We start from the raw sequence: 27,685 nt of genomic DNA on the forward strand, positions 1-27,685 counted from the left end.
TGTGTGTGTGTGTGTGTGTGTGTGTGTGTGTGTGTGTGTGTGTGTGTGTGTGTGTGTGTGTGTGTGTGTGTGTGTGTGTGTGTGTGTGCGCATATTTATTTTAGGATCTCACTTGGTGAAGTCCACAGTACCGAGAATGGATGAATGCAACAACTATGTCTCTGTCACTAACAAATACAGTCATGGGTGGTAATGCTACAACTTACTGGAAAGGCAACACACTCTGGGAAATATTTGAATAAGGCTTTACACTAAGCAGTGTCTTAATTTAACATTGTTCGGTGTCTATATGGATCCATTGACTCAACACTTTCTGTGTTATTTAGTTATTTTTTGACACTGGAGAATTTGCTGTCACCTTGGGGTTGAGGGCCGACTGCTTGGCGGCGATGGAGTCCAGGTACCGGACACAGTCCATGTGGCTCTTGGTGGCGGCCATGTCGAGGGGCGTGTGGTAGTCATTGTCCAGGCACCACACGTTGGCTCCGAACGACACCAGGAAGGATAGGCAGTTGTGATGGCCGTTGGCGGCGGCCAGGTGGAGCGGAGTGTTCCCCCAGATATCACACTTGTCCTGGTCACCTCTGGGAGAGGGAGAGAGGGAAAAGGAACAGAGGGATTAAGAGCATATGTTACAGAGTACACAATAAAACATACATAGGCCTTTTACTCCTACTGCAGCATCGGCCATCAATAACAGCTGTCAACAGAATAAGTACTCAAATTATTGCATGTTTATGGAGAACATTTAATTCTACGAATAGGTGTAACCTATATGTACTTATGTGTGACACACTTATGGGTTTGCACAGAGAGTTATATTTCACTTCCGGCTTTGCGGGTCAGGGTCCCTCCCCTTCCTGTGTTCCCCCCGTTGTGGTGTGATCAATAATTGACTGGGTGCAGGTAAAACATTACAGTGGTGTTACCATGTATTATTCAACACATGGGCCGAGAGTCTTTTTTTCTCACAGACACCCAGAGAAGCTGTGACTACACAGAGCCACAAGGTCAACACCTGTGCCATGTCCAGATGCCAAACGTTGTCGAACGTGATTCCTTGTTCTACATGCCAGCGAGGCATGTTTGTTTTACATAGCATACAGTGACTTCGGAAAGTAATCAGATCCCTTGACTTTTTTCACATTTACAGCCCTACTCTAAAAAATACATATTTTTATTTTATTTAACTAGGCAAGTCCGTTAACAACAAATTCTTATTTACAATGACGGCTTACCAAAAGGCAAAAGGCCTCCTGCGGGGACAGGGGCTGGGATAATTTGTTTTTATTTATTTAATATATAAACTCAGCAAAAAAAAGAAATGGAACTTCTTCAAGATCCTGTCTTTCAAAGATAATTAGTAAAAATCCAAATAACTTCACAGATCTTCATTGTAAAGTGTCACATGCATGACGCTGGAGAGATGAAGCAGGTACGGGGAGTCAAACATTTAATACAGAACAGACATGGAAGGAGACAGAAACAGCATCAGCAAACGAGTAATACAGACAAAAAAACAATTAATGCAGCAGCAGGGAACAGAGCAAGGGAACTGATAAATATAGGGGAGGAAATAAACAGGTGATTACTGAGTCCAGGTGAGTCCAGTATCGCTGATGGGTGTGACGAGGGAAGGCAGGTGTGCGTAATAGATGTCAGGAGTGCGTGATGCAGGGCAGTAAAGGGTATAAACACTGTTTCCTATGCTTGTTCAATGAACCATAAACAATTCATGAACATGAACCTGTGGACACTAACAGCTTACAGACGGTAGGCAATTAAGGTCACAGTTATGAAAACTTAGGACACTAAAGAGGCCTTTCTACTGACTGAAAAACACCAAAAGAAAGATGCCCAGGGTCCCTGCTCATCTGCGTGAACGTGGCTGCTTAGGCATGCTTCAAGGAGGCATGAGGACTGCAGATGTGGCCAGGGCAATAAATTGCAATGTCTGTACTGTGAGACGCATAAGACAGAGCTACAGGGAGACAGCATGGATAGTTGTGGCAGACCACGTGTAACAACAACTGCACAGGATTGGTACATCCGAACATCACACCTGCGGGACAGGTACAGGATGGCAACAACAACTGCCCAAGTTACACCAGGAAAGCACAATCACTCCATCAGTGCTCAGACTGCCCGCAATAGGCTGAGATGCTGGACTGAGGGCTTGTAGGCCTGTTGTAAGGCAGGTCCTCACCAGACACCAGACAGGACTGGCAAAAAGTGCTCTTCACTGACGAGTCGCGGATTTGTCTCACCAGGGGTGATGATAGGATTTGCGGTTATCGTCGAAGGAATGAGCATTACACCGAGGCCTGTACTCTGGAGCGGGAAGGATTTGGAGGTGGAGCGTCCGTCATGGTCTGGGGCGGTGAGTCACAGCATCATCAGACTGAGCTTGTTGTCATTGCAGGCAATCTCAACGCTGTGCGTTACAGGGAAGACTTCCTCCTCCCTCATGTGGTACCATTCCTGCAGGCTCATCCTGACATGACCTTCCAGCATGACAATGCCACCAGCCATACTGCGTGATTTCCTGCAAGACAGGAATGTCAGTGTTCTGCCATGTCCAGCGGGGATTCCGAATCTCAATGCCATTGAGCACCCCTGTTGGATTGGAGGGGGAGGGCTAGGGCCATTCCCCCCAGAAATGTCTGGGAACTTGCAGGTGCCTTGGTGGAGGAGTGGGGTAACAACTCACAGCAAGAACTGGCAAATCTGCTGCAGTCCATGAGGAGGAGATGCACTGCAGTACTTAATAAAGCTGGTGGACACACCAGATACTGACTGTTACTTTTGATTTTGACCCCCCTTTTTTCAGGGACATATTCTTCCATTTATGTTAGTCACATGTCTGTGGAACTTGTTCAGTTCATGTCTGTCTCAGTTGTTGAATCTTGTTAAGTTCATACAAGTATTTACATATGTTAAGTTTGCTAACAATAAACACAGTTGACAGTGAGAGGACGTTTATTTATTTGCTGAGTTGTGTGTGTGTATATATATATATATATATATATATATATATATATATATATATATAGATACAGTTGATGTCTGAAGTTTACATACACCAAATACATTTAAAATACATTTTTGCTCTGATATTACAGTAGCTTGCAAGAAGCTGGTGGCAAGTTACTTTGAATATTACAGAAACATACTTGGCACTATTCAGAGATAGATGAAGATACAGTTGAAGTCTGAAGTTTACATACACCTTAGCCAAATATATTTAAACTCAGTTTTTCAGAATTCCTGACGTTTAATCCTCGTAAAAATTCCCTGTTTTAGGTCAGTTAGGATCACCACTGTATTTTAAGAATGTGAAAAGTCAGAATAATAGTAGAGAGAATGATTGGTTTCAGCTTTTATTTATTTCATCACATTCCCAGTGGGTCAGAAGTTTACATGCACTCAATTAGTATTTGGCAGCATTGCCTTTAAATTGTTTCACTTCGGTCAAACGTTTCAGGTAGCCCGCCACAACCTTCCCACAATAAGTTGGGTGAATTTTGGCCCATTCCTCCTGACAGAGCTGGTGTAACTGAGTCAGGTTTGTAGGCCTCCTTGCTTGTACACACTTTTTCAGTTCTACCCACCAATTTCCTATAGGATTGAGGTCAGGGCTTTGTGATGGCCACTCCAATACCTTGACTTTGTTGTCCTTAAGCCATTTTGCCACAACTTTGGAAGTATGCTTGGGGTCATTCTCCATTTGGAAGACCCATTTGCGACCAAGCTTTAAATTCCTGACATGTCTTGAGATGTTGCTACAATATATCCACATCATTTTCCTTCCTCATTAAGCCATCTATTTTGTGAAGTGCACCAGTCCCTCCTGCAGCAAAGCAGCCACATAACATGATGCTGCCACCCCCATGCTTCACGGTTGGGATGGTGTTCTTCGGCTTGCAAGCATCCCCTTTTTTCCTCCAAGCATAACGATGGTCATTATGGCCAAACAGTTCTGTTTTTGTTTCATCAGACCAGAGGACATTTCTCCAAAAAGTACGATCTTTGTCCCTATGTGCAATTGCAAACCGTAGTCTGGGTTTTTTATGGCGGTTTTGGAGCAGTAGCTTCTTCCTTGCTGAACGGCCTAACAGGTTATGTTGATATTGGACTCGTTTCACTGTGGATATAGATACATTTGTACCCCTTTCCTCCAGCATCTTAACAGGGTCCTTTGCTGTTGTTCTGGGATTGATTTGCACCTTTCGCACCAAAGTACGTTCATCTCTAGGAGACAGAACGCGTCTCCTTCCTGAGCGGTATGACGGCTGCGTGGTCCCATGGTGTTTATACTTGCGTACTATTGTTTGTACAGATGAACATGGTACCTTCAGGCATTTGGAAATTGCTCCCAAGGATGAACCTGACTTTTTTTTCTGAGGTCTTGGCCAATTTCTTTTGATTTTCCCTTAATGTCAAGCAAAGAGACACTGAGTTTGAAGGTAGGCCTTGAAATACATCCACAGGTACACCTCCAATTGACTCAAATAATGTAAATTAGCCTATCAGAAGCTTCTAAAGCCATGACATCATTTTATGGAATTTTCCAAGCTGTTTAAAGGCACAGTCAAGTTAGTGCATGTACACTTCTGACCCACTGGAATTGTGATACAGTGAGTAATAAGTGAAATAATCAGTCTGCAAACAATTGTTGGAAAATTACTTGTGTCATGCACAAAGTAGTGTATGTAAGTGTATGTAAACTTCCGACTTCAACTTTAAATATAGGACAAAACACACATCACGACAAGAGAGACAACACTACATAAGGAGAGACCTAAGACAACAATCTAGCAAGGCAGCAACACATGATAACACAGGACAATAACATGGTAGCAGCACAAAACATGGTACAAACCTTATTGGGCACAGACAACAGCACGAAGGGCAAGAAGGTAGAGACAACAATACATCACGCAAAGCAGCCACAATGGTCAGTAAGTGTCCATGATTGAGTCTTTGAATGAAGAGATTTGTATAAAACTGTCAGTTTGAGTGTTTGTTGCAGCTCGTTCCAGTCGCTAGCTGCAGCGAACTGAAAAGAGGAGCGACCCAGGGATATGTGTGTGCATTGGGGACCTTTAACAGAAAGTGACTGGCAGAACGGATGTTGTATGTGGAGGGTGAGGGCTGCAGTAGATATCTCAGATAGGGGGGAGTGAGGGCTAAGAGGGTTTTTATAAATAAGCATCATCCAGTGGGTCTTGCAACGGATATAAAGATTACCAGTTTACAGAGGAGTATAGAGTGCAGTGATGTGTCCTATAAGGAGCATTGGTGGAAAATCTGATGGCCGAATAGTAAAGAACATCTAGCTGCTCGAGAGCACCCTTTCCGATCTATAAATGATGTCTCCGTAATCTAGCATGGTCATCTGAATAAGGTTTAGTTTGGCAGCTGGGGTGAAAGAGGAGCGATTATGATAGAGGAAACCAAGTCTAGATTTAACTTTAGCCTGCAGCTGTGATATGTGCTGAGAGACGGGCAGTGTACCGTCTAGCCATACTCCCAAGTACTTGTACGAGGTGACAACCTCAAGCTCCAGGCTGTATCACAACCGCCTGTGATTGGGAGTCCCATAGGGCGGCGCACAATTTTCCCAGTGTCGTCCAGGTTTGGCCGGTGTAGGCCGTCATTGCAAATAAGAATTTGTTCTTAATTGACTTGCGTAGTTAAATAAAGTTTAATTAAAATTAAAAAATTAAAAAGCTCTAAACCCTCAGAGGTAGTTGAAGAGGGTTAATAAATGATGTTATGATAAACTGTAAGGTCTTCAGGAGACCTCTGTGTGTGTGTTAAAACCTGTTTTTGAGTGTTGTGACCTTCAGACACTCTCAGAAGGCTTTTAACATTCAGACTCCTCCTGTCTGGATCCCACCGTGGTTATCTGGTTTTCTGAGAACACAAAGCTGCCACAGACTTGATGAAAGCAGCCACCTGTCAGAAGATGCTTACACTCGTTCACATTTTTATGACTATACTTGTGATGAAAGGTCAAGTTTCAGTCAATCCCACTTCTGAGCTTTAATTGCTGATAAGATGGTTACTGCTGTCAAGGGAGGTTAGATTTATTAAAATCTTGTTGCCAGGGAAACTCACACAAGGAGGACTGAGAGAGGCTATATGAGTTACAGGATGTCTTAGACATTTTGCAGAACTTGGGGACCTATCATATACTGTTATACTGTACTCTGTACCATCTTCTGCCTACAATTGTATTACTAAAATGAGTATTTTAATACTTAAACAAAGAGTCTGTGTTTTCTTTCCATTACTAATGTATGTTTGATAAGACCTGATCATTTGTTGAAGAAATTGTAGTAATCACACCTAGTAATCACACCTGTGGGGAGAGGGGCATTCTTCTTACCAAACTACATGACCTTTGTTTTGGAGGTGTTCAGGACAAGGTTAAGGGTAGATAAAGCTTGTTGGACACTAAGAAAGCTTTGTTGTAGAGCATTTAACACAAAATCCAGGGAGGGGCCAACTGTGTATAATACTGTATAATCTGCACATAAATGGATGAGAGAGCTATGTTGTTGATGTAAATTGAGAAGAGCATGGGTCCTAGGATCGAGCCTTGGGGTACTCCCTTGGTGACAGGCAGTAGCTGAGATAAACTCCAAACTGGCTGTCATGTGCCTTTTACTGAGGACTGGCCACTCTACCATAAAGGCCTGATTGGTGCAGAGCTGCAGAGATGGTTGTCCTTCTGTAAGATTCTCCCATCTCCACAGAGGAACTATAGAGCTCTGTCAGAATGACCATCAAGTTTTTAGTCACCTCCTTGACCAAGGACCTTCTCAATTGCTCAGTTTGGCCCTGCGGACAGCTCTAGGAAGAGTCTTGGTGGTTCTTCTTCCATTTAAGCATGATGGAGGCCACTGTGTTCTTGGGGACCTTCAGTTCCGCAGACATTTTTTGGTACCCTTCCCCAGATCTGTGCCTTGACACAATCCAGTCTCAGAGTTCTACAGACAATTCCTTCAACCTCGTGGCTCGGTTTTTGCTCTGACATGCACTGTCAACTGTGGGACCTTAAACAGACAGGTGTGTGCCTTTCCAAATCATGTCCAATCAATTGAATTTACCACAGGTGGACTCCAATCAAGTTGTAGAAACATCTCAAGGATGGTCAATGGAAACAGGATGCACCTGAGCTCAATTTCGAGTCTCATAGCAAAGGGTCTGAATACTCATGTAAATAAATTATTTCTGGGGGGTTTTAAAAATACATTTCCAAACGTTTCTAAAAACCTGTTTCACTTTGTCATTATGGGGTATTGTGTGTAGATTGCTGAACAATTTTTATTTTTATTTATCCTTTTTAGAATAAGGCTGTAACGTAACAAAATGTGGAAAAAGTGAAGGGGTCTGAATACTTTCCAAATGCCCTGTATTTCTATCAAAATGTTGCAAAATGTGCCCCCTCTGGTTGCTAATCTCTACCCTAACTTCTACATGTCTGTAAAAACTGATATTGGATCAGGTCCCCCTCTGCCCATATAATCATATTCATTATGATCTGAAAGGCCAAACTGTTCCTGAATTACTACTCTGAAAATCTACATATGGGCCCATATCCTGGCATACGGTAGTCAATACAGCTGGGCTGCCCAACCCTCTTCCTGGAGATCTACTCTCCTGTAGGTTTTCAGCCCAGCACTAATTTAGCAGTTCTGATTCAGCTAGTTAGGCAGTTAATTAGTAGAATCAGGTGTGTTAAATTAGGGTTGTGCTGAAAACCCACAGGACAGTAGATCTCCAGGAAGAGGGTTGGGCAGTCATGTAATACAGTATCAATTAGTAAAACAATTAGTAAGACAGATCAAATAAAATTTGATTTGATCTGTTTTACTAATTGTGAATATTCTGATACCTCCTACTAACACATTTGATCCTTCATGCATTTATAAATTCGATGTGCATCATCATGTTTTGATTCTCCACCTACAGATTACATCTCATGGTCAATTGTGCTTGACTATCAACAAGACAAACAAGGGATCTGACCCAACAGTCAGCCAACCCTACCCTATGGCCCAGTTACAGACCAAAACAATGGTGGTTGTTACGTAATTAAAACACAGCCTCGTCACTTTTTTGTTTTATGTATAATTTTTTAGAAAATAGGCTACAGCTTCTGATATCCAAATCTGTTTGCTCAATCTCTAATCTCTGTGGAATAGACACAGCTGGAATGCAGTTTTAACCAATCAGCATTCAGGATTAGACCCACCCATTGTATAACGAAAAATAATAATACACAAATAGAAAAAGCATAATTTGTATGAAATATGTTACACAGTCAGAGCATCTCCATTCAGTGCTTATTAGTCCAAGATTAAGCAATATGGATCTGGGAAACCACCCAGACCTACATGTACAGCCCCATTATTTTCTTTTTACCTTCTAGATAAGAAAACAAAGAGGCCTGTAAAATGCAGAAAAGAGGTAGGACCAGATCAGCATAGTTCAATTACAGCAAACTGCTTTTACCTTCTAGCAGGCCCTCTGACCTTCACCACAGCTCTGGTCCTGTCCATCCTTAGCTCATCCACCTCCAGCTTGGCCCTGTGGTGTAGCATCAGTCCCCTGGGAGTGTTGTTAGAGGACCAGTCTGCCCAATTAGTCCTATCTGTCACCCTGACCTTTCCTCTTCAGCTAATATCTGTGCTGTTAATATCTATGCTACACCTCTGCCACTGCAGCTTCTCTCAGGCATCAGCCTCTACTGCTCTCTCCACACTTAATTACCTCCATGTCTTATACACCTGTCACTAAGGTCTTGACATATCCCTCAAGTCTCGACCCTACCATCCCCCTTTCCTCCTCTACTGTCTCTCCTCCACGTCTCTATTCCTTGAGTCTCGACCCTACCCTCCTCCTCTGCCCTCTCTACCTACCCTCCTCCTCTGCCCTCTCTCCCTACCCTCCTCCTCTGCCCTCTCTCCCTATCCTCTTCCTCCTAATCTCTTCTGCTCTCCTGGGTGCTGTGTCAACCATAGTGGGTTGTCATAGGACAGGGCTCTCTTAAATAGGGAGTAAATACTATACCCTTTCCATCCAAACCTGCTTTGTCCAGCACTTAAACCTTCAACAAAAGAGAGGGCTTTTTGCCTATACTGTACACAAAGGTGCTTCAGTAGCTGAAAGAGTAGCTGATTTATCGAATGATAATATAGCCTTACTCCTAAATCCTGAGTCTCTCTTGTTTCCCATTGAAAGTCAGAAAGCACCATTGATAGACCACTGAGGGTGTACAGTGACATACAGTATACAGTAGGTCCTAATTAGGTGATGTATGCCTAGTGGTTTTTTGTGGGCAACAAAGAGTTTAGCTGTTATCTGGCTGTAGTACTCTGCTACTGTAGCTCACAAGTATAGTCCATGGTAGCCTGCTAGCGGACAATATGGTAAAAGGAGTGGGCCCTTTTAAAAGTTGATCTGATTGAAAACATCATTTTCATATGTAATTCAACTGGATGTATTACATAGGGAGGAAGGCCCTGTGATACAGAACGTGATACATTAATTCAACTCATAATCAAAGCTACCATCAATGAATATGGGTCCACTCCACCCCTTCACTTCTACTACTTATAGTCGCGGGAACTAGGGGTGCTGAGGGTGCTGCAGCACCCCCTGATATATTGAAATTAAATAAATAAATAAAATATATATTTTTAAAAAGTGTTCACGGGTGCAATAAATCTAACTAACTGATTGGCTTAGTTCAGAAAAATGCATGTTTATCTTTGAAGCATACGATTAATCAATCAATCAATCAATGTACAAACACAGATATTAACAACCTTTTTTTATCAACCTGCAGTAGAGTATGCTGGGAAATATGATAATAATGAGTGTGGTTTCGATGGGACTGTTTTACCCTCAACAGTGTAAAACAATAACTCTGGTTATTAACACCAACAAATGGGAGTTATTTTTAGGGATGCACGATATATCTGTGAAGATATCGGAATCGGACGATATTAGCTAAAAATACCAACATCGACATCGGCCCAATGTCTAGCGTAACGTCGATGTGCAAAACCGATGTCAAAGTTGACGTGCATACCTATATAACGTAGGTACATACCTATATAACGTAGGTACATGACGTAATGACGCCACGTCAAATGTTGCGCTACACGTGCAACACAGCATTCCTAACCTAGCCCACAATGTCTGCTGTGTGGATCGAGCAGTCAACAAGTTGAGCAGAAAGAGTAAAACAAATTCAGCGAGACAACTCAATGGCAAAATCCATTAACGCCAAGATAATGGCATTCATTGCCCTTGATAATCAACTGTTCTCTGTCCTGGGTGATGTTGGCTTTCGCCGACTGGTCGAGCACCGGTACACAATATCAAGTGAGCTATTTTTCAGATGTTGCCCTACCGGAGTTACACAGTAATAGCTTCACTGCTATTAGCTTCACAACTGACATTTGGACCAGCGATATCAGCCCCATAAACATGCTGAGTCTGACAGCACAGTGGGTTGTCAAGGATTTCGTACTGAGGAAAGTCGTATTTCATGCACATGAATGTGCTCGTTGTCATACCGCTGCTGCCATTTCAATGGCATTAGAGAACACATTTGAAACTTGGAAACACTAGCTATCTCCATTCAGACTCAAGAAATTAGCTCATCAACTGCACCTGCAGCAGACGTGATTCCCTCTGTCATGCATTGAAACACTTGCTCAACAAAACTGCCGACACAGGCTGTGAACAAGCGATTCAGTGGCATTCTCTCTTTACTGTGTCGCCATCATGCCCGATGCTATGTACAAGGACCACTACTTCAATCCAGACAAGAAACAGGGTTTACGTGAAATGTTACATATGAAGCTGGACAAGATGGAAACGGACACAGTGACAGCGCGCACCGAGGAAGAGAGGCCACAGACAGACAGAGCTGAAACTTGAAGCCTGACATGTATGATGAAATCCTAGTTGAGAATGAAACGACTGAACAAATGAACAACGAAACAGCACAGCAAGTAAGTGAAAGAAATAGGTTTTGATTATGTTTTACTGGTAATGGGGACATCCGTAAAGGCCAACAAAATAACTTTTTGGTCCGTGTGGTGTGTGTGTAACCTTTATTTAACTAGGCAAGTCAGTTAAAAAACAATTCTTATTTACAATGACGGCCTACCCCGGCCAAACCCGGAACACGTTGAGCCAGTTGTGCGCCGCCCTATGGGACTCCCAATCACGGCCGGATGTGATAAAGCCTGGATTTGAACCAGGGACTGTAGTGTTGCCTCTTGTGCTGAGATGCAGTGCCTTAGACCGCTGCATCCATGTGTGTGTGTGTTAACTATTTAACTGTACTAGAATGATTAAAAGGCCGCTAATATTTTTTGGGCAAGGAAAACATTGGTTATCGGTATCGGCCAAAAATGTAATATTGGTGCATCACTAGTTATTTTACACCACTAAGTGTTAATGCCACTCTTACAGAGCGAAAAATCAACACTGGCAGAAATAAGGTAGAATACAATCTCAAGTTGAATTGCATGTTCAGTCAAGCTAAACTTCTAAACTGAGTTAACATACATTCTCAAGTGTAATTGTATGTTGGATCAGATATGCCCAAATGTTAAGCAAACTCACAATCTTATTGCAGCTAGTTGCCTTACAATTGTAAATTGAAGCAACATATTTTTTTCAAGTGTGTGTCTGTGAAGGTGCTTGCGTGTGTGCGTGCATGCATGTATAAGTATTCACGCCACATGGTTGTGAATGGGTATGTGAGAGAATGTTGGGTTGGCCATCCTCCTGCCAGTGACCTTTGCCTTTAATTAGGCTGTTAAAATGGAGGCAAAGAGCTGTCCATCACATCAACAGCACTGTTGGATGGGGTGAGGAGGGTGAAACCAGCCTACATAAATCCTGAGCACTAACAGTCATTTGAATGTACATTTTGTTCCTAGACAGTAATCAGGGCTTCAACCAGCTGACTGGAGGTTTTAGTAGTCTTTTGTAGCTCAACTTCAGGATGGTGGTTTCGATTCCAGTGACCACCTATAGGTAAAATGAGCTATATATCAGAGATAAGATCTTATATATATACATACTAGTCACCTCTCTAGCCTATATATGGCTCTGTCTACTGACTTTTCAGATGGAAGGAAGTGAGATATGCACATTGCCATGTGACAGTGACACCTCCACACCTGTTTGTTGATAGTTCAACAGGTAGACCGATTTGCAAAGGGGAAAGCTGAGCAAAATGTTAAGTTAGTTGTCTTGGTGCTGAGTTGCAATTGGAGCTATTGTCTGTGCTATAGGCTGCTTAGGAAACTTAGCGACACTTACCCTCTTCCCACAATAAGCCGGAGCGCGTCAAGGTTGCCGTGGTACGCAGCCCATAAAGTCGGTGTCATTCCATCTTCATCAGGCGCATTCAGCTCCTTCCGAGTGGCCTCTCTGAGTAGGTCCAGGTAGCCATCCCGGGCCGCCCGGTGGTACTTGTCGTTCATGGTGCCTATGGCTCCGGTAGCCTGGCTCACGGTCGCTTATTTGGCATCAAGGCGAAGAGCTTGCCCTCCGAAGGGGCAGGTTTGTCCTAAAGGAAGGGGGGTCGTTGGGTCTTCGGTTGTTGCTTCCCTCCGGAAGGAGGTAGTGACTACCGGGGACTGTGGAGAGAAAGAAGCCGGAGCGGTTGCCAGGGACACACTAAGCAGTTGTCAAACAGGGAGGGGTTGTCGCCTCCTAGACCTGTGCAGATCCTCGAGATCTCACTGTAACCATTTGTTTTTGTTTGAACCTACTTAGCACAATTAATTTTGAATGCATTTATTCATTAAACATATTCAACTCAGTCTGAGTTTGGCAAGTAACCAAAAGATTGCAGGTTCGAATCCCTGAGCCTGTGTTGTGCCGAAAATCCCCCCCACCCTTTTTAACATTTTGTGGCTGGTCAAGAACTTTCTATAGAACAAACTTCACAACCGAAAGGCAACCGAAATTAATAATTAATGTATGTGTGTTATATTAAAGCAATAAACGTTTCAGAACAACTATGCCTGAATTATTATCCCCACACTTTCAAAAACACTAGTCAAATAAGACATAGGAGAGATGACGAATTTTGGATGAGAAATGTATTTATAGACCAATACAAATCGGTAGATTTTGGTACGGGCGACAAATGCATCCGCACAGGGTGGCATCTTGCCGGGGGCGGCACTGGCGCCCCCTGGTGCGGGCGGGGCGAATGAGGGGGTTTAAGTAGGGGGGTTCGCACAGTGCGCTATACAAGCCAGAACCACAACATACAGTCGTGGCCAAAGTTTTGAGAATGACACAAATATTAAATTCCACAACGTTTGCTGCAAGTAAAACGTTTCTGTACCCATTACTGAGAATGTTGCTGTAGTTAAGGATAAATTGGTCTTCAAGGTATGTTATATTTGTAACATACATACACTAAGTTGACTGTGCCTTTAAACAGCTTGGAAAATTCCAGAAATTATGGCATGCCTTTAGAAGCTTATGTTAGGCTAATTGACATAATTTGAGTCATTTGGAGGTGTACCTGTGGATGTATTTCAAGGCCTACCTTCAAACTCAGTGCCTCTTTGCTTGACATCATGGGAAAATTAAAAGAAATCAGCCAAGACCTCAGGAAAATAATTGTAGACCTCCACAAGTCTGGTTCATCCTTGGGAGCAATTTCCAAACGCCTGAAGGTACCACGTTCATCTGTACAAACAATAATACGCAAGTATAAACAGCATGGGACCACGCAGCCGTCATACTGCTCAGGAAAGAGAAGCGTTCTGTCTCCTAGAGATTAATGTACTTTGGTGCAGAAAAGTGCAAATCAATCCCAAAACAACAGCAAAGGACCTTGTGAAGATGCTGGAGGAAACAGGTACAGAAGTATCTATATCCACAGTAAAATGAGTCCTATATCGACATAACCTGAAAGACCACTAAGCAAGGAAGAAGCCACTGCTCAAAAAACGCCAAAAAAAGCCAGACTACGGTTTACAACTGCACATGGGGACAAAGATCATACTTTTTGGACAAATGTCCTCTGGTCTGATGAAACAAAAATAGACCTGGTTGGCCATTATGACCATTGTTATGTTTGGTGGAAAAAGGGGGACGCTTGCAAGCCGAAGAACACCATCCCAACCGTGAAGCACGGGGGTGGCAGCATCATGTTGTTGTGGGTGCTTTGCTGCAGGGGGGACTGGTACACTTCACAAAATAGATGGCATCATGAGGGTGGGAAATTATGTGGATACAGCTCAAGACATCATTCATGAAGTTAAAGCTTGGTCGCAAATGGGTCTTCCAAATGGACAATGACCCCACGCATACTTCCAAAGCTGTGGCAAAATGGCTTAAGGACAACAAAGTCAAGTTAAAGCCCTGACCTCAATCCTATAGAAAATATGTGGGCAGAACTGAAAAAGTGTGTGTGAGCAAGGAGGCCAACAAACTGACTCAGTTACACCAGCTCTGTCAGGAGGAATGGGCCAAAATTCCCCCAACTTATTGTGGGAAGTGTGTGGAAGGCTACCTGAAACGTTTGACCCAAGTTAAACAATTTAAAGGCAATGCTGCCAAATACTAATTGAGTGTATGTAAACCTCTGACCCACTGGGAATGTGATGAAAGAAATAAAAGCTGAAATAAATCATTCTCTCTGCTATTATTCTGACATTTCACATTCTTAAAATAAAGTGGTGATCCTAACTGACCTAAGACAGGGAATTTATACTAGGATTAAATGTCAGGATTTGCGAAAAACTGAGTTTAAATATATTTGGCTAAGGTGTATGTAAACTTTAGACTTCAACTGTATCTTCGTCTATCTCTGAATAGTGCCAAGTATGTTTCTGTAATATTCAAAGTAACTTGCCACCAGCTTCTTGCAAGCTACTGTAATATCAGAGCAACAACACAGGACTGTAAAATGTGCCTACTATACTGTAAGAAAGCAAATTCTACTGTAATCATCATATTGGGGCAGCAGGTAGCCTACGGGTTAGAGCGTTGGGCCAGTTGCTGGATCGAATCCCCGAGCTCACATGGTACAAATCTGTCTTTCTGCCCCTGAACAAGGCAGTTAACCTACTGTTCCCCATGTAGGCCGTCATTGTAAATAAGAATTTGTTCTTAACTTACTTGCCTTGTTAATTAAAAATACATCGTTTTTTAACAGTATTTTATTGTAGTTACATAGAATTGGTGAAAGCAGGTTGGCATTTGTACAGTGCCTAGCAAAAGTATTCGGCCTCCTTGAACTTTGCAACCTTTTGCCACATTTCAGGCATCAAACATAAAGATATAAAACTGTATTTTTTGTGAAGAATCAACAACAAGTGGGACACAATCATGAAGTGGAACGACATTTATTGGATATTTCAAACTTTTTTAACAAATCAAAAACTGAAAAATTGAAAAACAGCCCCCTTAAGTTAATACTTTGTAGCGCCACCTTTTGCTGCGATTACAGCTGTAAGTCGCTTGGGGTATGTCTCTATCAGTTTTGCACATCGAGAGACTGAAATTTTTTCCCATTCCTCCTTGCAAAACAGCTCGAGCTCAGTGAAGTTGGATGGAGAGCATTTGTGAACAGCAGTTTTCAGTTCTTTCCACAGATTCTCGATTGGATTCAGGTCTGGACTTTGACTTGGCCATTCTAACACCTGGATATGTTTATTTTTGAACCATTCCATTGTAGATTTTGCTTTATGTTTTGGATCATTGTCTTGTTGGTAGACAAATCTCCGTCCCAGTCTCAGGTCTTTTGCAGACTCCATCAGGTTTTCTTCCAGAATGGTCCTGTATTTGGCTCCATCCATCTTCCCATCAATTTTAACCATCTTCCCTGTCCCTGCTGAAGAAAAGCAGGCCCAAACCATGATGCTGCCACCACCATGTTTGACAGTGGAGATGGTGTGTTCAGGGTGATGAGCTGTGTTGCTTTTACGCCAAACATAATGTTTTGCATTGTTGCCAAAAAGTTCAATTTTGGTTTAATCTGACCAGAGCACCTTCTTCCACATGTTTGGTGTGTCTCCCAGGTGGCTTGTGGCAAACTTTAAACGACACTTTTTATGGATATCTTTAAGAAATGGCTTTCTTCTTGCCACTCTTCCATAAAGGCCAGATTTGTGCAATATACGACTGATTGTTGTCCTATGGACAGAGTCTCCCACCCCAGCTGTAGATCTCTGCAGTTCATCCAGAGTGATCATGGGCCTCTTGGCTGCATCTCTGATCAGTCTTCTCCTTGTATGAGCTGAAAGTTTAGAGGGACGGCCAGGTCTTGGTAGATTTGCAGTGGTCTGATACTCCTTCCATTTCAATATTATCGCTTGCACAGTGCTCCTTGGGATGTTTAAAGCTTGGGAAATCTTGTTGTATCCAAATCCGGCTTTAAACTTCTTCACAACAGTATCTCGGACCTGCCTGGTGTGTTTCTTGTTCTTCATGATGCTCTCTGCGCTTTTAACGGACCTCTGAGACTATCACAGTGCAGGTGCATTTATACGGAGACTTGATTACACACAGGTGGATTGTATTTATCATCATTAGTCATTTAGGTCAACATTGGATCATTCAGAGATCCTCACTGAACTTCTGGAGAGAGTTTGCTGCACTGAAAGTAAAGGGGCTGAATAATTTTGCACGCCCAATTTTTCAGTTTTTGATTTGTTAAAAAAGTTTTAAATATCCAATAAATGTCGTTCCACCTCATGATTGTGTCCCACTTGTTGTTGATTCTTCACAAAAAAATACAGTTTTATATCTTTATGTTTGAGGCCTGAAATGTGGCAAAAGGTTGCAAAGTTCAAGGGGGCCGAATACTTTCGTAAGGCACTGTATATAACAGAATATGAATGAATATTTGGTGTTTTATATCACTTAGAGTCCTAAACAACGGCTTCCAAACTGGCTGCGATTACAGGGCAAAACAGACCAAAAGGACTTAGAAAAATAGTCAAACAGTAAAGGATTAAGACTTGTTGACACTCTTACCAGTTCACTATATACAATATATTGTTAATAGAACCACTACCATATAGCAGTTCAATTGGTGCAGCTTTTTCACTTATGATTACTAACTTGAATGTTCATTTCTCTACCATAAGCCGCCTCCAACAACGTTTTAGAGTATTTGTCAGTTAGTCCAACCAGACTCAGAACCGTCGACCACGTGTAACCATGCCAGCCCAGGACTTCCACATCCGGCTTCTTCACCTGTGGGATCGTCTGAGACCAGCTACCTGGACAGCTGATGAAACTGTGGGTTTGCACAACTGAATAATTTTTGCACAAACTGTCAGAAACAATCTCAGGGAAGCTCATCTGTGTGCTCATTGTCCTCACCAGGGTCTTGACCTGACTGCTGTTCGGCATCATAACCGACTTCAGTGGGAAAATGCTCTCCTTCGATGGCCACTGGAGAAGTGTGCTCTTCACAGATTAATCCAGGTTTCAACTTTACTTAGCAGATGTGTCGCTCTGCATATGGCGCGTGTGGGTGAGCATTTTGCTGATGTCACTGTTGAGAACAGAGTGGCCCATGGTACGGTGGGGTTATGGTATGGGCCGGTATGAGTTACGGACAATGAACACAATTGCATTTTATCAATGGCAATTTGAATGCATAGATACCGTGACGAGATCCTGAGACCCGTTGTCGTACCATTCATCCGCCACCACCACCTCATGTTTCTGTATTATAATGCACGGCCCCATGTCACAGTGATCTGTACACAATTTCTGGAAGCTGAAAATGTCCCAGTTCATTCATCCATGGCCTGCATACTCACCAGACAGGTCACCCTTTGAGCTTGTTTGGGATGCTCTGGATTGACATGTTTGACAACGTGTTCCAGTTCCCGCAATATCCAGCAACTTCTTACAGCCATTGAAGAGGAGTGGGACAACATTCCACAGGCCACAATCAACAACCTGATCAACTCTATGCGAAGGAGATGTCGCTCTGCATGACGTTTTCTGATCCATGCCCCTACCTTTTTAAAAAAGGTATCTGTGACCAACAGATGCATATATGTATTCCCAGTCATGTGAAATCCATAGATCAGGGCCTAAGGAACCTATTTCAATTGAATGATTCCCTTATATAAACTGTAACTCTGTAAAATCTTTGAAATTGTTGCATGTATATTTTTTTAAGTGTGTATACACTACCGTTCAAAAGTTTGGGGTCACTTAGAAATGTCCTTGTTTTTTAAAGAAAAGCCATTTTTCTTTCATTAAAATAACATCAAATTTATAGAAATTACAGTGTAGACATTGTTCATGTTGTAAATTTGTATTTATTTTTATTTCACCATAGGTAGACTAGTTGAGAACAAGTTCTCATTTACAACTGCGACCTGGCCAAGAATAAAGCAAAGCAGTTCGACACATACAACAACACAGAGTTACACATGGAATAAACAAAACAGTCAATAATAAAGTTGAAGAAATTCTATACACAGTGTGTGCAAATGAGGTAAGATTTGGGAGGTAAGGCAATAACTAGGCCATGGTGTCAAAGTAATTACAATATACCAAATAGACACTGGAATAATTGATGTGCAGAAGATGAATGTGTATGTAGAGATACTGGGGTGCAAAGGAGCAAGATAAATAAATAAATACAGTATGGGGATGAGTAGTTGGATGATTTGCAGATGGGCTATGTACAGGTGCAGTGATCTGTGAGCTGCTCTGACAGCTGGTTCTTAAAGCTAGCGAGGGAGATATGAGTCTCCAGCTTCAGTGATTTTTGCAGTTTGTTCCAGTCATTGGCAGTGTAACGGATGTGAAACGGCTAGCTTAGTTAGCGGTGGTGCGCGCTAAATAGCGTTTCAATCGGTGACGTCACTTGCTCTGAGACCTTGAAGTAGTAGTTCCCCTTGCTCTGCAAGGGCCGCGGCTTTTGTGGAGCGATGGGTAACGATGCTTCGTGGGTGACTGTTGTTGATGTGTGCAGATGTTGATGTTCGCGCCAGGGTATAGGCGAGGGGACGGTCTAAAGTTATACTGTTACAGCAGCAGAGAACTGGAAGGAGGAAAGGAGGAATTGGCTTTGGGGGTGACCAGTGAGATACAGTGCCTTGCGAAAGTATTCAGCCCCCTTGAACTTTGCGACCTTTTGCCACATTTCAGGCTTCAAACATAAAGATATAAAACTGTATTTTTTTGTGAAGAATCAACAACAAGTGGGACACAATCATGAAGTGGAACGACATTTATTGGATATTTCTAACTTTTTTAATTAATCAAAAACTGAAAAATTGGGCGTGCAAAATTATTCAGCCCCTTTACTTTCAGTGCAGCAAACTCTCTCCAGAAGTTCAGTGAGGATCTCTGAATGATCCAATGTTGACCTAAATGACTAATGATGATAAATACAATCCACCTGTGTGTAATCAAGTCTCCGTATAAATGCACCTGCACTGTGATAGTCTCAGAGGTCCGTCAAAAGCGCAGAGAGCATCATGAAGAACAAGGAACACACCAGGCAGGTCCGAGATACTGTTGTGAAGAAGTTTAAAGCCGGATTTGGATGCAAAAAGATTTCCCAAGCTTTAAACATCCCAAGGAGCACTGTGCAAGCGATAATATTGAAATGGAAGGAGTATCAGACCACTGCAAATCTACCAAGACCTGGCCGTCCCTCTAAACTTTCAGCTCATACAAGGAGAAGACTGATCAGAGATGCAGCCAAGAGGCCCATGATCACTCTGGTTGAACTGCAGAGATCTACAGCTGAGGTGGGAGACTCTGTCCATAGGACAACAATCAGTCGTATATTGCACAAATCTGGCCTTTATTGAAGAGTGGCAAGAAGAAAGCCATTTCTTAAAGATATCCATAAAAAGTGCCGTTTAAAGTTTGCCACAAGCCACCTGGGAGACACAGCAAACATGTGGAAGAAGGTGCTCTGGTCAGATGAAACCAAAATTGAACTTTTTGGCAACAATGCAAAACGTTACGTTTGGCGTAAAAGCAACACAGCTCATCACCCTGAACACACCATCCCCACTGTCAAACATGGTGGTGGCAGCATCATGGTCTGAATCCAATCGAGAATCTGTGGAAAGAACTGAAAACTGCTGTTCACAAATGCTCTCCATCCAACCTCACTGAGCTCGAGCTGACTTACAGCTGTAATCACAGCAAAAGGTGGCGCTACAAAGTATTAACTTAAGGGGGCTGAATAATTTTGCACGCCCAATTTTTCAGTTTTTGATTTGTTAAAAAAGTTTGAAATATCCAATAAATGTCGTTCCACTTCATGATTGTGTCCCACTTGTTGTTGATTCTTCACAAAAAAATACAGTTTTATATCTTTATGTTTGAAGCCTGAAATGTGGCAAAAGGTCGCAAAGTTCAAGGGGGACGAATACTTTCGCAAAGCACTGTATACCTGCTGGAGCGCATGCTACGGGTGGGTGCTGCTATGGTGACCAGTGAGCTGAGATAAGCCTGGGCTTTACCTAGCAGAGACTTGTAGATGACATGGAGTCATTGGGTTTGGCGATGAGTATGAAGCGAGGGCCAGCCAACGAGAGAGTACAGGTCACAGTGGTGGGTAGTATATGGGGCTTTGGTAACAAAATGGATGGCACTGTGATAGACTGCATCCAATTTGTTGAGTAGAGTGTTGGAGGCTATTTTATAGATGACATCGCCGAAGTCGAGGATCAGTAGGATGGTCAGTTTTACGAGGGTATGTTTGGCAGCATGAGTGAAGGAGGCTTTGTTGCAAAATAGGAAGCCGATTCTACATTTAATTTATGATTGGAGATGCTTAATGTGAGTCTGGAAGGAGAGTTTACAGTCTAGCCAGACACCTAGGTATTTGTAGTTGTCCACATATTCTAAGTCAGACCCGTCCAGAGTAGTGATGCTGGACGGGCGGGCAGGTGTGGGCAATGACTGGTTGAAGAGCATGCATTTAGTTTTACTTGCATTTAATATGGCATTGAAGCTCGTCTGGGGGTTAGTTAACACAGTGTCCAAAGATGGGCCAGAAGTATACAGAATGGTGTAGTCTGCGTAGAGGTGGATCAGAGAATCACCAGCAGCAAGAGCGACATTGTTGATGTATACAGAGAAGAGAGTCGGCCCGAGAATTGAACCCTTTGGCACCCCTATAGAGACTGCCAGAGGTCCGGACAAAAGGCCCTCCGATTTCACACACTGAACTATCAGAGAAGAAGTTGGTGAACCAGGCGAGGCAGTCATTTAAGGATCCAAGGCTGTTTAGTCTGCCGATAACAATGTGGTGATTGACAGAGTCGAAAGCATTGGCCAGGTCGATGAATACGGCTGCACAGTAATGTCTCTTATCAATGTTATGATTATGGTTATGATATCGTTTAGGACCTTGAGCGTGGCTGAGGTGAACCCATGACCAGCTCTGAAACCAGATTGCATAGCGGAGAAGGTACGGTGAATGAAGGAGAAAAGAAGGATGAAGGAGAAATGGTCGAGGCTTGGGCGAGTTGCTGTGGGGGGTGCCGGGCAGTTGACCGGGGTAGGGGTAGCCAGATGGATTGCCAGCCGTAAATTTCTATTTTAGCTGGAAACGGCAGATTTTTTATGAAATATCTACATATGCAAACAGAGGCCCAAACTGTTGTTTCTGATTAAAGAAGAAATAAAATGTGTTGTTGCACCAGATACTCAACTAGTCTAAAAAAGGCCAGTTATATTACTTCTTTAATCATAACAACAGTTTTCAGCTGTGCGAACATAATTGCAAAAGATCATTTCAAAAGGTTTTTCTAATGATCAATTAGCCTTTTAAAATGATCAACTTGGATTAGCTAACACAACGTGACATTGGAACAAAGGAGTGATGGTTGCTGATAATTGGGCCTCTGTACGCCTATGTAGATATTCTTTTTAAAAATCTGTCGTTTCCAGCTACAATAGGTATTTACAACATTAACAATGTCTACTCTATATTTCTTATACATTTTATGTTACTTTAATGGACAAAAAAATAGCTTTTCTTTCAAAAACAAGGACATTTCTAAGTGACCCCAAACTTTTGAACGGTAGTTTATGTCGTTATTTCTCAGTCAAGGTTGCTCATGATCACCTTGCGGCCTGCCTGATCTTGCAAGCTAAAATGAATGGTTTGGAACAAGCTGTAATCAGCCTGGTAATTACGAGGCTTCTCATCACATGGATGGATCACCTAACCACCTCGGATGTACTATCATTTAATGGGATGCACAGATTCATCTGCTTTTGTTTGCCACAGAACGTTTTGTTGTGCAGTAGGCCTGATTTCGAACCCAGTCAGTTATATAGGAGCTGTGATCTCTGAGTAGGAGGTCAAAGGTGGGTGAAAGGTAACCGAGGTGGTTTGATGAACCTTGCTGGAGACTTGAAGACTTGTGTTAGCTTCCTGAACTAATCTCTATGGGCATTATCTAAGTGGGCAAAGACAGTCTTGTGACATGCAGTCGTGTGGTGTGGAGTGCCCGCTTCCTCTGGGTTCTTTACTGAGACTGGGTTAAAAGGGAGCTATATTTATGGTGCTTATTGTCACGTTCTGACCTTTATTTCCTTTGTTTTGTATTTAGTTAGTATGGTCAGGGCGTGAGTTGGGTGGGCAGTCTATGTTTGATTTTCTATGATTTGGGGATTTCTATGTTTCGGCCTAGTATGGTTCTCAATCAGAGGCAGGTGTCACTAGTTGTCTCTGATTGAGAATCATACTTAGGTAGCCTGGGTTGCACTGTTTGTTTGTGGGTGATTGTCTATGTTAGTGGCTTGTGTCAGCACAGGTCTCATTTGTAGCGTCACGGTCGTATTTGGTTTATTGTTTTTTGTTACTCTTTTGTATAGTGTTCAGTGTTCTCTTTATTAAAATTCACTATGAACACATACCACGCCGCATTTTGGTCCTCTGATCCTTCTCGCCTCTCCTCTTCAGATGAAGAGGAGGAAGAGGTTTCTTTAGGGTTTATTGGAATACAGATCCAATCACAAGTCATGCATTATGACCTATAGGCTACTTATTATTTTTTGAATAGGAAATTGGGAGAAATTGTCTCCTGTTGTTAAAGTATGTTTTTCCCCCTCGTCATTTCTCGTCAACAGATAGTGCCGCGATCCGCTCACTAGTTTTTCTTGATGGAAGAATGGATAGAAATGTAGCATTATCCCCATAGAGGAGATCTCAGGAGACATAAGAAATGTCACTAAATTGTCAAGTGACACTCGAATCACAGAAAAAATTACATATCTTTAGTGCCTTCTGTTTGAATATCTGAAAAAGGTCGTGTTGATGTAAACTTTTATTAATTCTCTATATTTTCCAGCAAATAATTAGGGAAAGCTAACTAATTACATGGGGGCGAACAGGCTAGTAATTAGTTTTTGTTGAAGGAGAAACACAAAAAGATTGACAACTAGTATTACAGATCATACAGTCTCATTCAAAGTGAGAATAAAGCAGCTCATGATTGGATATCTATTTGATCTCAGGGCTGTGGCATCATTCTCCTGTCTTGACTACTTGGCACCGTTAGTAACCAGCAGATAGCAGCACAAGTTACTAGCTAGCTAGCTTCATAATGTTAATATTCTGACATTGACGTTAAATATATATTTTGTAAAATTCTCATCCATATTCACAATTGAATTTAAGCCAGGATGCTTTAATTGTATATGTCAAATGAATTGGGAGAAATTGTCTCCTGTTGTTAAAGTATGTTTTTCCCCCTCGTCATTTCTCGTCAACAGATAGTGCCGCGATCCGCTCACTAGTTTTTCTTGATGGAAGAATGGATAGAAATGTAGCATTATCCCCATAGAGGAGATCTCAGGAGACATAAGAAATGTCACTAAATTGTCAAGTGACACTCGAATCACAGAAAAAATTACATATCTTTAGTGCCTTCTGTTTGAATATCTGAAAAAGGTCGTGTTGATGTAAACTTTTATTAATTCTCTATATTTTCCAGCAAATAATTAGGGAAAGCTAACTAATTACATGGGGGCGAACAGGCTAGTAATTAGTTTTTGTTGAAGGAGAAACACAAAAAGATTGACAACTAGTATTACAGATCATACAGTCTCATTCAAAGTGAGAATAAAGCAGCTCATGATTGGATATCTATTTGATCTCAGGGCTGTGGCATCATTCTCCTGTCTTGACTACTTGGCACCGTTAGTAACCAGCAGATAGCAGCACAAGTTACTAGCTAGCTAGCTTCATAATGTTAATATTCTGACATTGACGTTAAATATATATTTTGTAAAATTCTCATCCATATTCACAATTGAATTTAAGCCAGGATGCTTTAATTGTATATGTCAAATGACTTCATATGAAGAGTATGAAGTTCACTAATCCTCTTAGTAGAAGTAATTGCCAACAGGAATGCCACCTGCATGGATAGGTGCTTCAAAGACTAACCCCAGGGGCTCAAAGGGTGGCCTAGCAAGTGCTGACAGCACTACGTCAAGGTCCCAGTTTGGCACCGAACTGGCCTTCCCTGGACACAGACGTCTAACTCCCTTCATAAACTTGGAGAGTAATGGGTGGCCACCCATGGGTCCCTCTGGGCCATCGTCATGGCAAGCCGTATGCCAAATATACTCTCAAAGTAGATGCCCTGCATCAAACAGTGATCAAAAAGTTTAAAACAGTTTATACATCACACAACTCTGGGGCAACATTATGACCCTCGCACCAAGTACAGAATATGCCCCACCGCATTTGATATGACACGTTGTTGGAGGAAGCCCTGGCGTTCTGCAATGTGTTCACCACATTGTCCTGAATGCCTAGACATGCCCATTTACCAAAAGCTGGAGGCGACGTGAGACCGGATGCCAGAACGTCCCCCGAGCCTGAGAGAGCAGGTCGGGTGTCAGTGGCAGCTGCCATGGGGTCCCAGAGAGGAGGGAGTGGCCTGAGGTATAAAAAAATTCCCAGTAACATCAACCGAGAAGCCGATGTGAGAAGGCTGAGTAACTTCTGCCACTTTAATATGAACAAAGCTCGTCCAAGCCGGAAACTGTCTAGTTAGACCTGTATCTTCTCTAATCTCACCTGAGGGAGACGTGCTCTCATAAGAGTTGAGTAAATAAACATCCCCAGGAAGACCACCGTCTGTGAGGGAGTCAGGTTGCTCTTCTCCCTGTTTAGAGTGAGGCCCAGGTCATGAATGTGCTTCAAGATTATCTGTGTGTCTGCTGTAGCTTGCTCTCTTGATTAAGCCTACACCAGCCAGTCGCCCAGGTAGTTTAGCACTAGAATGCCCTGGGACATGATAGGCGCTAGGACTGCACCCATGCCAGTGAGTGGTCGAATGGGAGGACTTTAAATTTGTAAGCCACTCCTTCAACTGCAAACTGGAGGTACTTCCAGTGATCTCGATGAAAAGGAACGTAGAAGTACGCATCCTTCAGGTCGAGCGTGATGAACTTTCTTAGCCGCGTGATGCTGCTTGTGAGGGTGGTCATGATGCCTGTCCTTCTACTGTTAGGTTATGTAAAATGCCAGTTCCCATTTCCTTGCGTCTTGGTGGGGGAGAAGGGGGGCCAAGATGTTGCTGGAGCGCCCTCGAAACATCCTGCCCTGTCTTCCTGCTCCTCTGAGGGGCAGCAGTAGGGCACGCAGTTGCCAAGAACTCCTGCAGTCTCTCTGTTTTTGCTCAGTTTTGGAGTATTCTGTATGATGTCTACCCCTGGCCCAAAGGTGGAACCTGGCGTGAAGGGGAGCTCCAACAATGTTTTCTGAACTGGCGGTGGCAGTTTAGACTGTGCCAGCCAAAGCCAAAGCCTTGCCATTGGCACGTGTCATGTCCGTCTGGAGCATAGTGAGTAGCCTTGACACTTCGTTTGCCTCCTTAAGAAGCTTGTCACCAATCCCTGGGAGGCGAGGGATCAGCAGGGTGAGGGAGCATCGTAGCTGTGTTTATGAGTTGCGTCATGCTGGTGAGGGTCCCAGAAGTTCTTTGCAGCTGTTCATCGCTTACTCTTTCAGGTCCTGGTTTGAGGCGAGGCACCTTGCCAACAATCTTCTTGTCAGGGAGGATCATGGCAGCCACCATGCCATCCATCACCGGATAGTGGTCTAGACCCAAGGTCTCTGCATCCATTAGGAGTGTCTACGGCCTGGTCTGGTTGTTGCAATGTAAGCACCCTCCCATCTTGCTACAATATTTGCGGAGAGCCAAAGCAAACGTGGGGCACTGCTCAGATGGTGTTTTATTCCAGCTTGATATCAAGGGCGGTATCCAATCTTCCATCAACGCCGGGGTTCCTCCGTAGTGGTGTTGCCAGCTACAGATGGCGCTGTGGACTGGATCGATCCCTGATGTGCTTGGAACACTGAAGCACTGTCACCCAACTCCAACGTCTCCAGCGTGGAGAGCGAGGGAGGCTTTGCCGTCATCCCCCCTCAACTCCTCAGCCGTACTGAGTTTGGGGGGGCCGAAGGGGTGGTGCCGTGACAACGCATCACCCCAGAGGGCGGAAAACGGTTATCAGAAGGGGAGGATTGTACTGTGGTCCTCATCCCCTCCAGACATGCTAAGCGCATGCGTTCTCCAAGGGTGGTGCAGGCCTAAGACCAATTGATTTCGGCAAGACAGATCATCCAAAGGTGGGGAGTGGCAATATTTACCAAGGATCACCTTTAGTGCTCAGTTGTCTCCACCAAGTCTGTCCCCAAACCATTAGATTTTCTGGTTTTAAGCATAAACTTTCAAATAGCTCTTTGTTGACTGTTGTTGTGTTATTGTCCTCCATCAGCACCGGCCTGTACCCTACCTGCCCTAAGCTCTCTCCTGGACCCTTACACTAATTCTGAATTTGTCCTGCTAGGTGACCTAAACTGGGACGTGCTTAAACCACCTGACCAAGTCCTAAAGCAATGGGACTCCCTAAATATTTTTCAGATTATTAGCAATCCCACAAGGTATGACTCCAAACACCCAGAAAAGGCTACTCTCCTCGATGCTATCCTCACAAATAATCCTGATAGGTACCAGTCTGATGTTTTCTGTAATGACATTAGTGATCATTGTTTTACAGCCTGTATTCGTAATGGCTACTCAGTGAAACGTCCTGTCCTGATTTGTCATAGACGCTTGCTAAAAAACTTTAATGAGCAACCCTTCCTTCATGACCTGGCCTCTGTTAATTGGTATAGAATCAGCTTGATACCTACCCTCTGTCGAACAAGCTTGGACCTTATTTTTTGATATCTTCAGTGATATTGTTCACTATTACGCCCCATAAAGAAAATGAGAATTAAAAACAGGTTCAGCCCCTGGTTCGACCGTGATCTTGCAGAGTTACTCCACCTCAAGAATCGCATTTGGCGGAAGGCTCGGCACACGCATACTCAGGCTGACTGGTTCTCGTTCAGGCAAATGAGAATAAGTGCACTCAGGCTATCCGGAAGGCCAAAGTTAGTTACTTTTAGGAGCAGTTCTCTCTCTGGGTCTAACTCCACAAGTTCTGGAAAATGGTTAAAGACCTGGAGAATAAACCCTCCTCCTCACAGCTGCCCATGTCCCTTAATGTTGATGATGTGGTTGTTACTGACAAGAAACACATGGCTGAGGTCTTTAATCACCACTTCATTAAGGCATAGACAAAATAAATCGTTCAGCTT

The 27,685-nt window shown here is 43.1% G+C and overlaps 1 protein-coding gene across 1 annotated transcript in view; it reads right to left on the reverse strand.

The window, feature by feature from the left end:
• Positions 1-12,551, reverse strand: part of LOC110502803 (pre-mRNA splicing regulator USH1G-like) — a 29,435-nt gene extending 16,884 nt beyond the window's left edge. Inside the window, exons 1-2 of the mRNA XM_021581097.3 lie at positions 12,364-12,551; positions 359-584 (exon numbers count right to left, since the gene is read on the reverse strand). Of these exons, the coding sequence (XP_021436772.3) occupies positions 359-584; positions 12,364-12,527 (390 nt within the window). The 5' untranslated portion in view covers positions 12,528-12,551. The remainder of the gene's footprint in view (positions 1-358; positions 585-12,363) is intronic.
• Positions 12,552-27,685: the final 15,134 nt, after the last annotated feature.

The sequence above is a fragment of the Oncorhynchus mykiss genome, chromosome 23 (genome assembly GCF_057628025.1).
Source record: "Oncorhynchus mykiss isolate SJ-2025 chromosome 23, ASM5762802v1, whole genome shotgun sequence".
Lineage (NCBI taxonomy): Eukaryota > Metazoa > Chordata > Actinopteri > Salmoniformes > Salmonidae > Oncorhynchus > Oncorhynchus mykiss.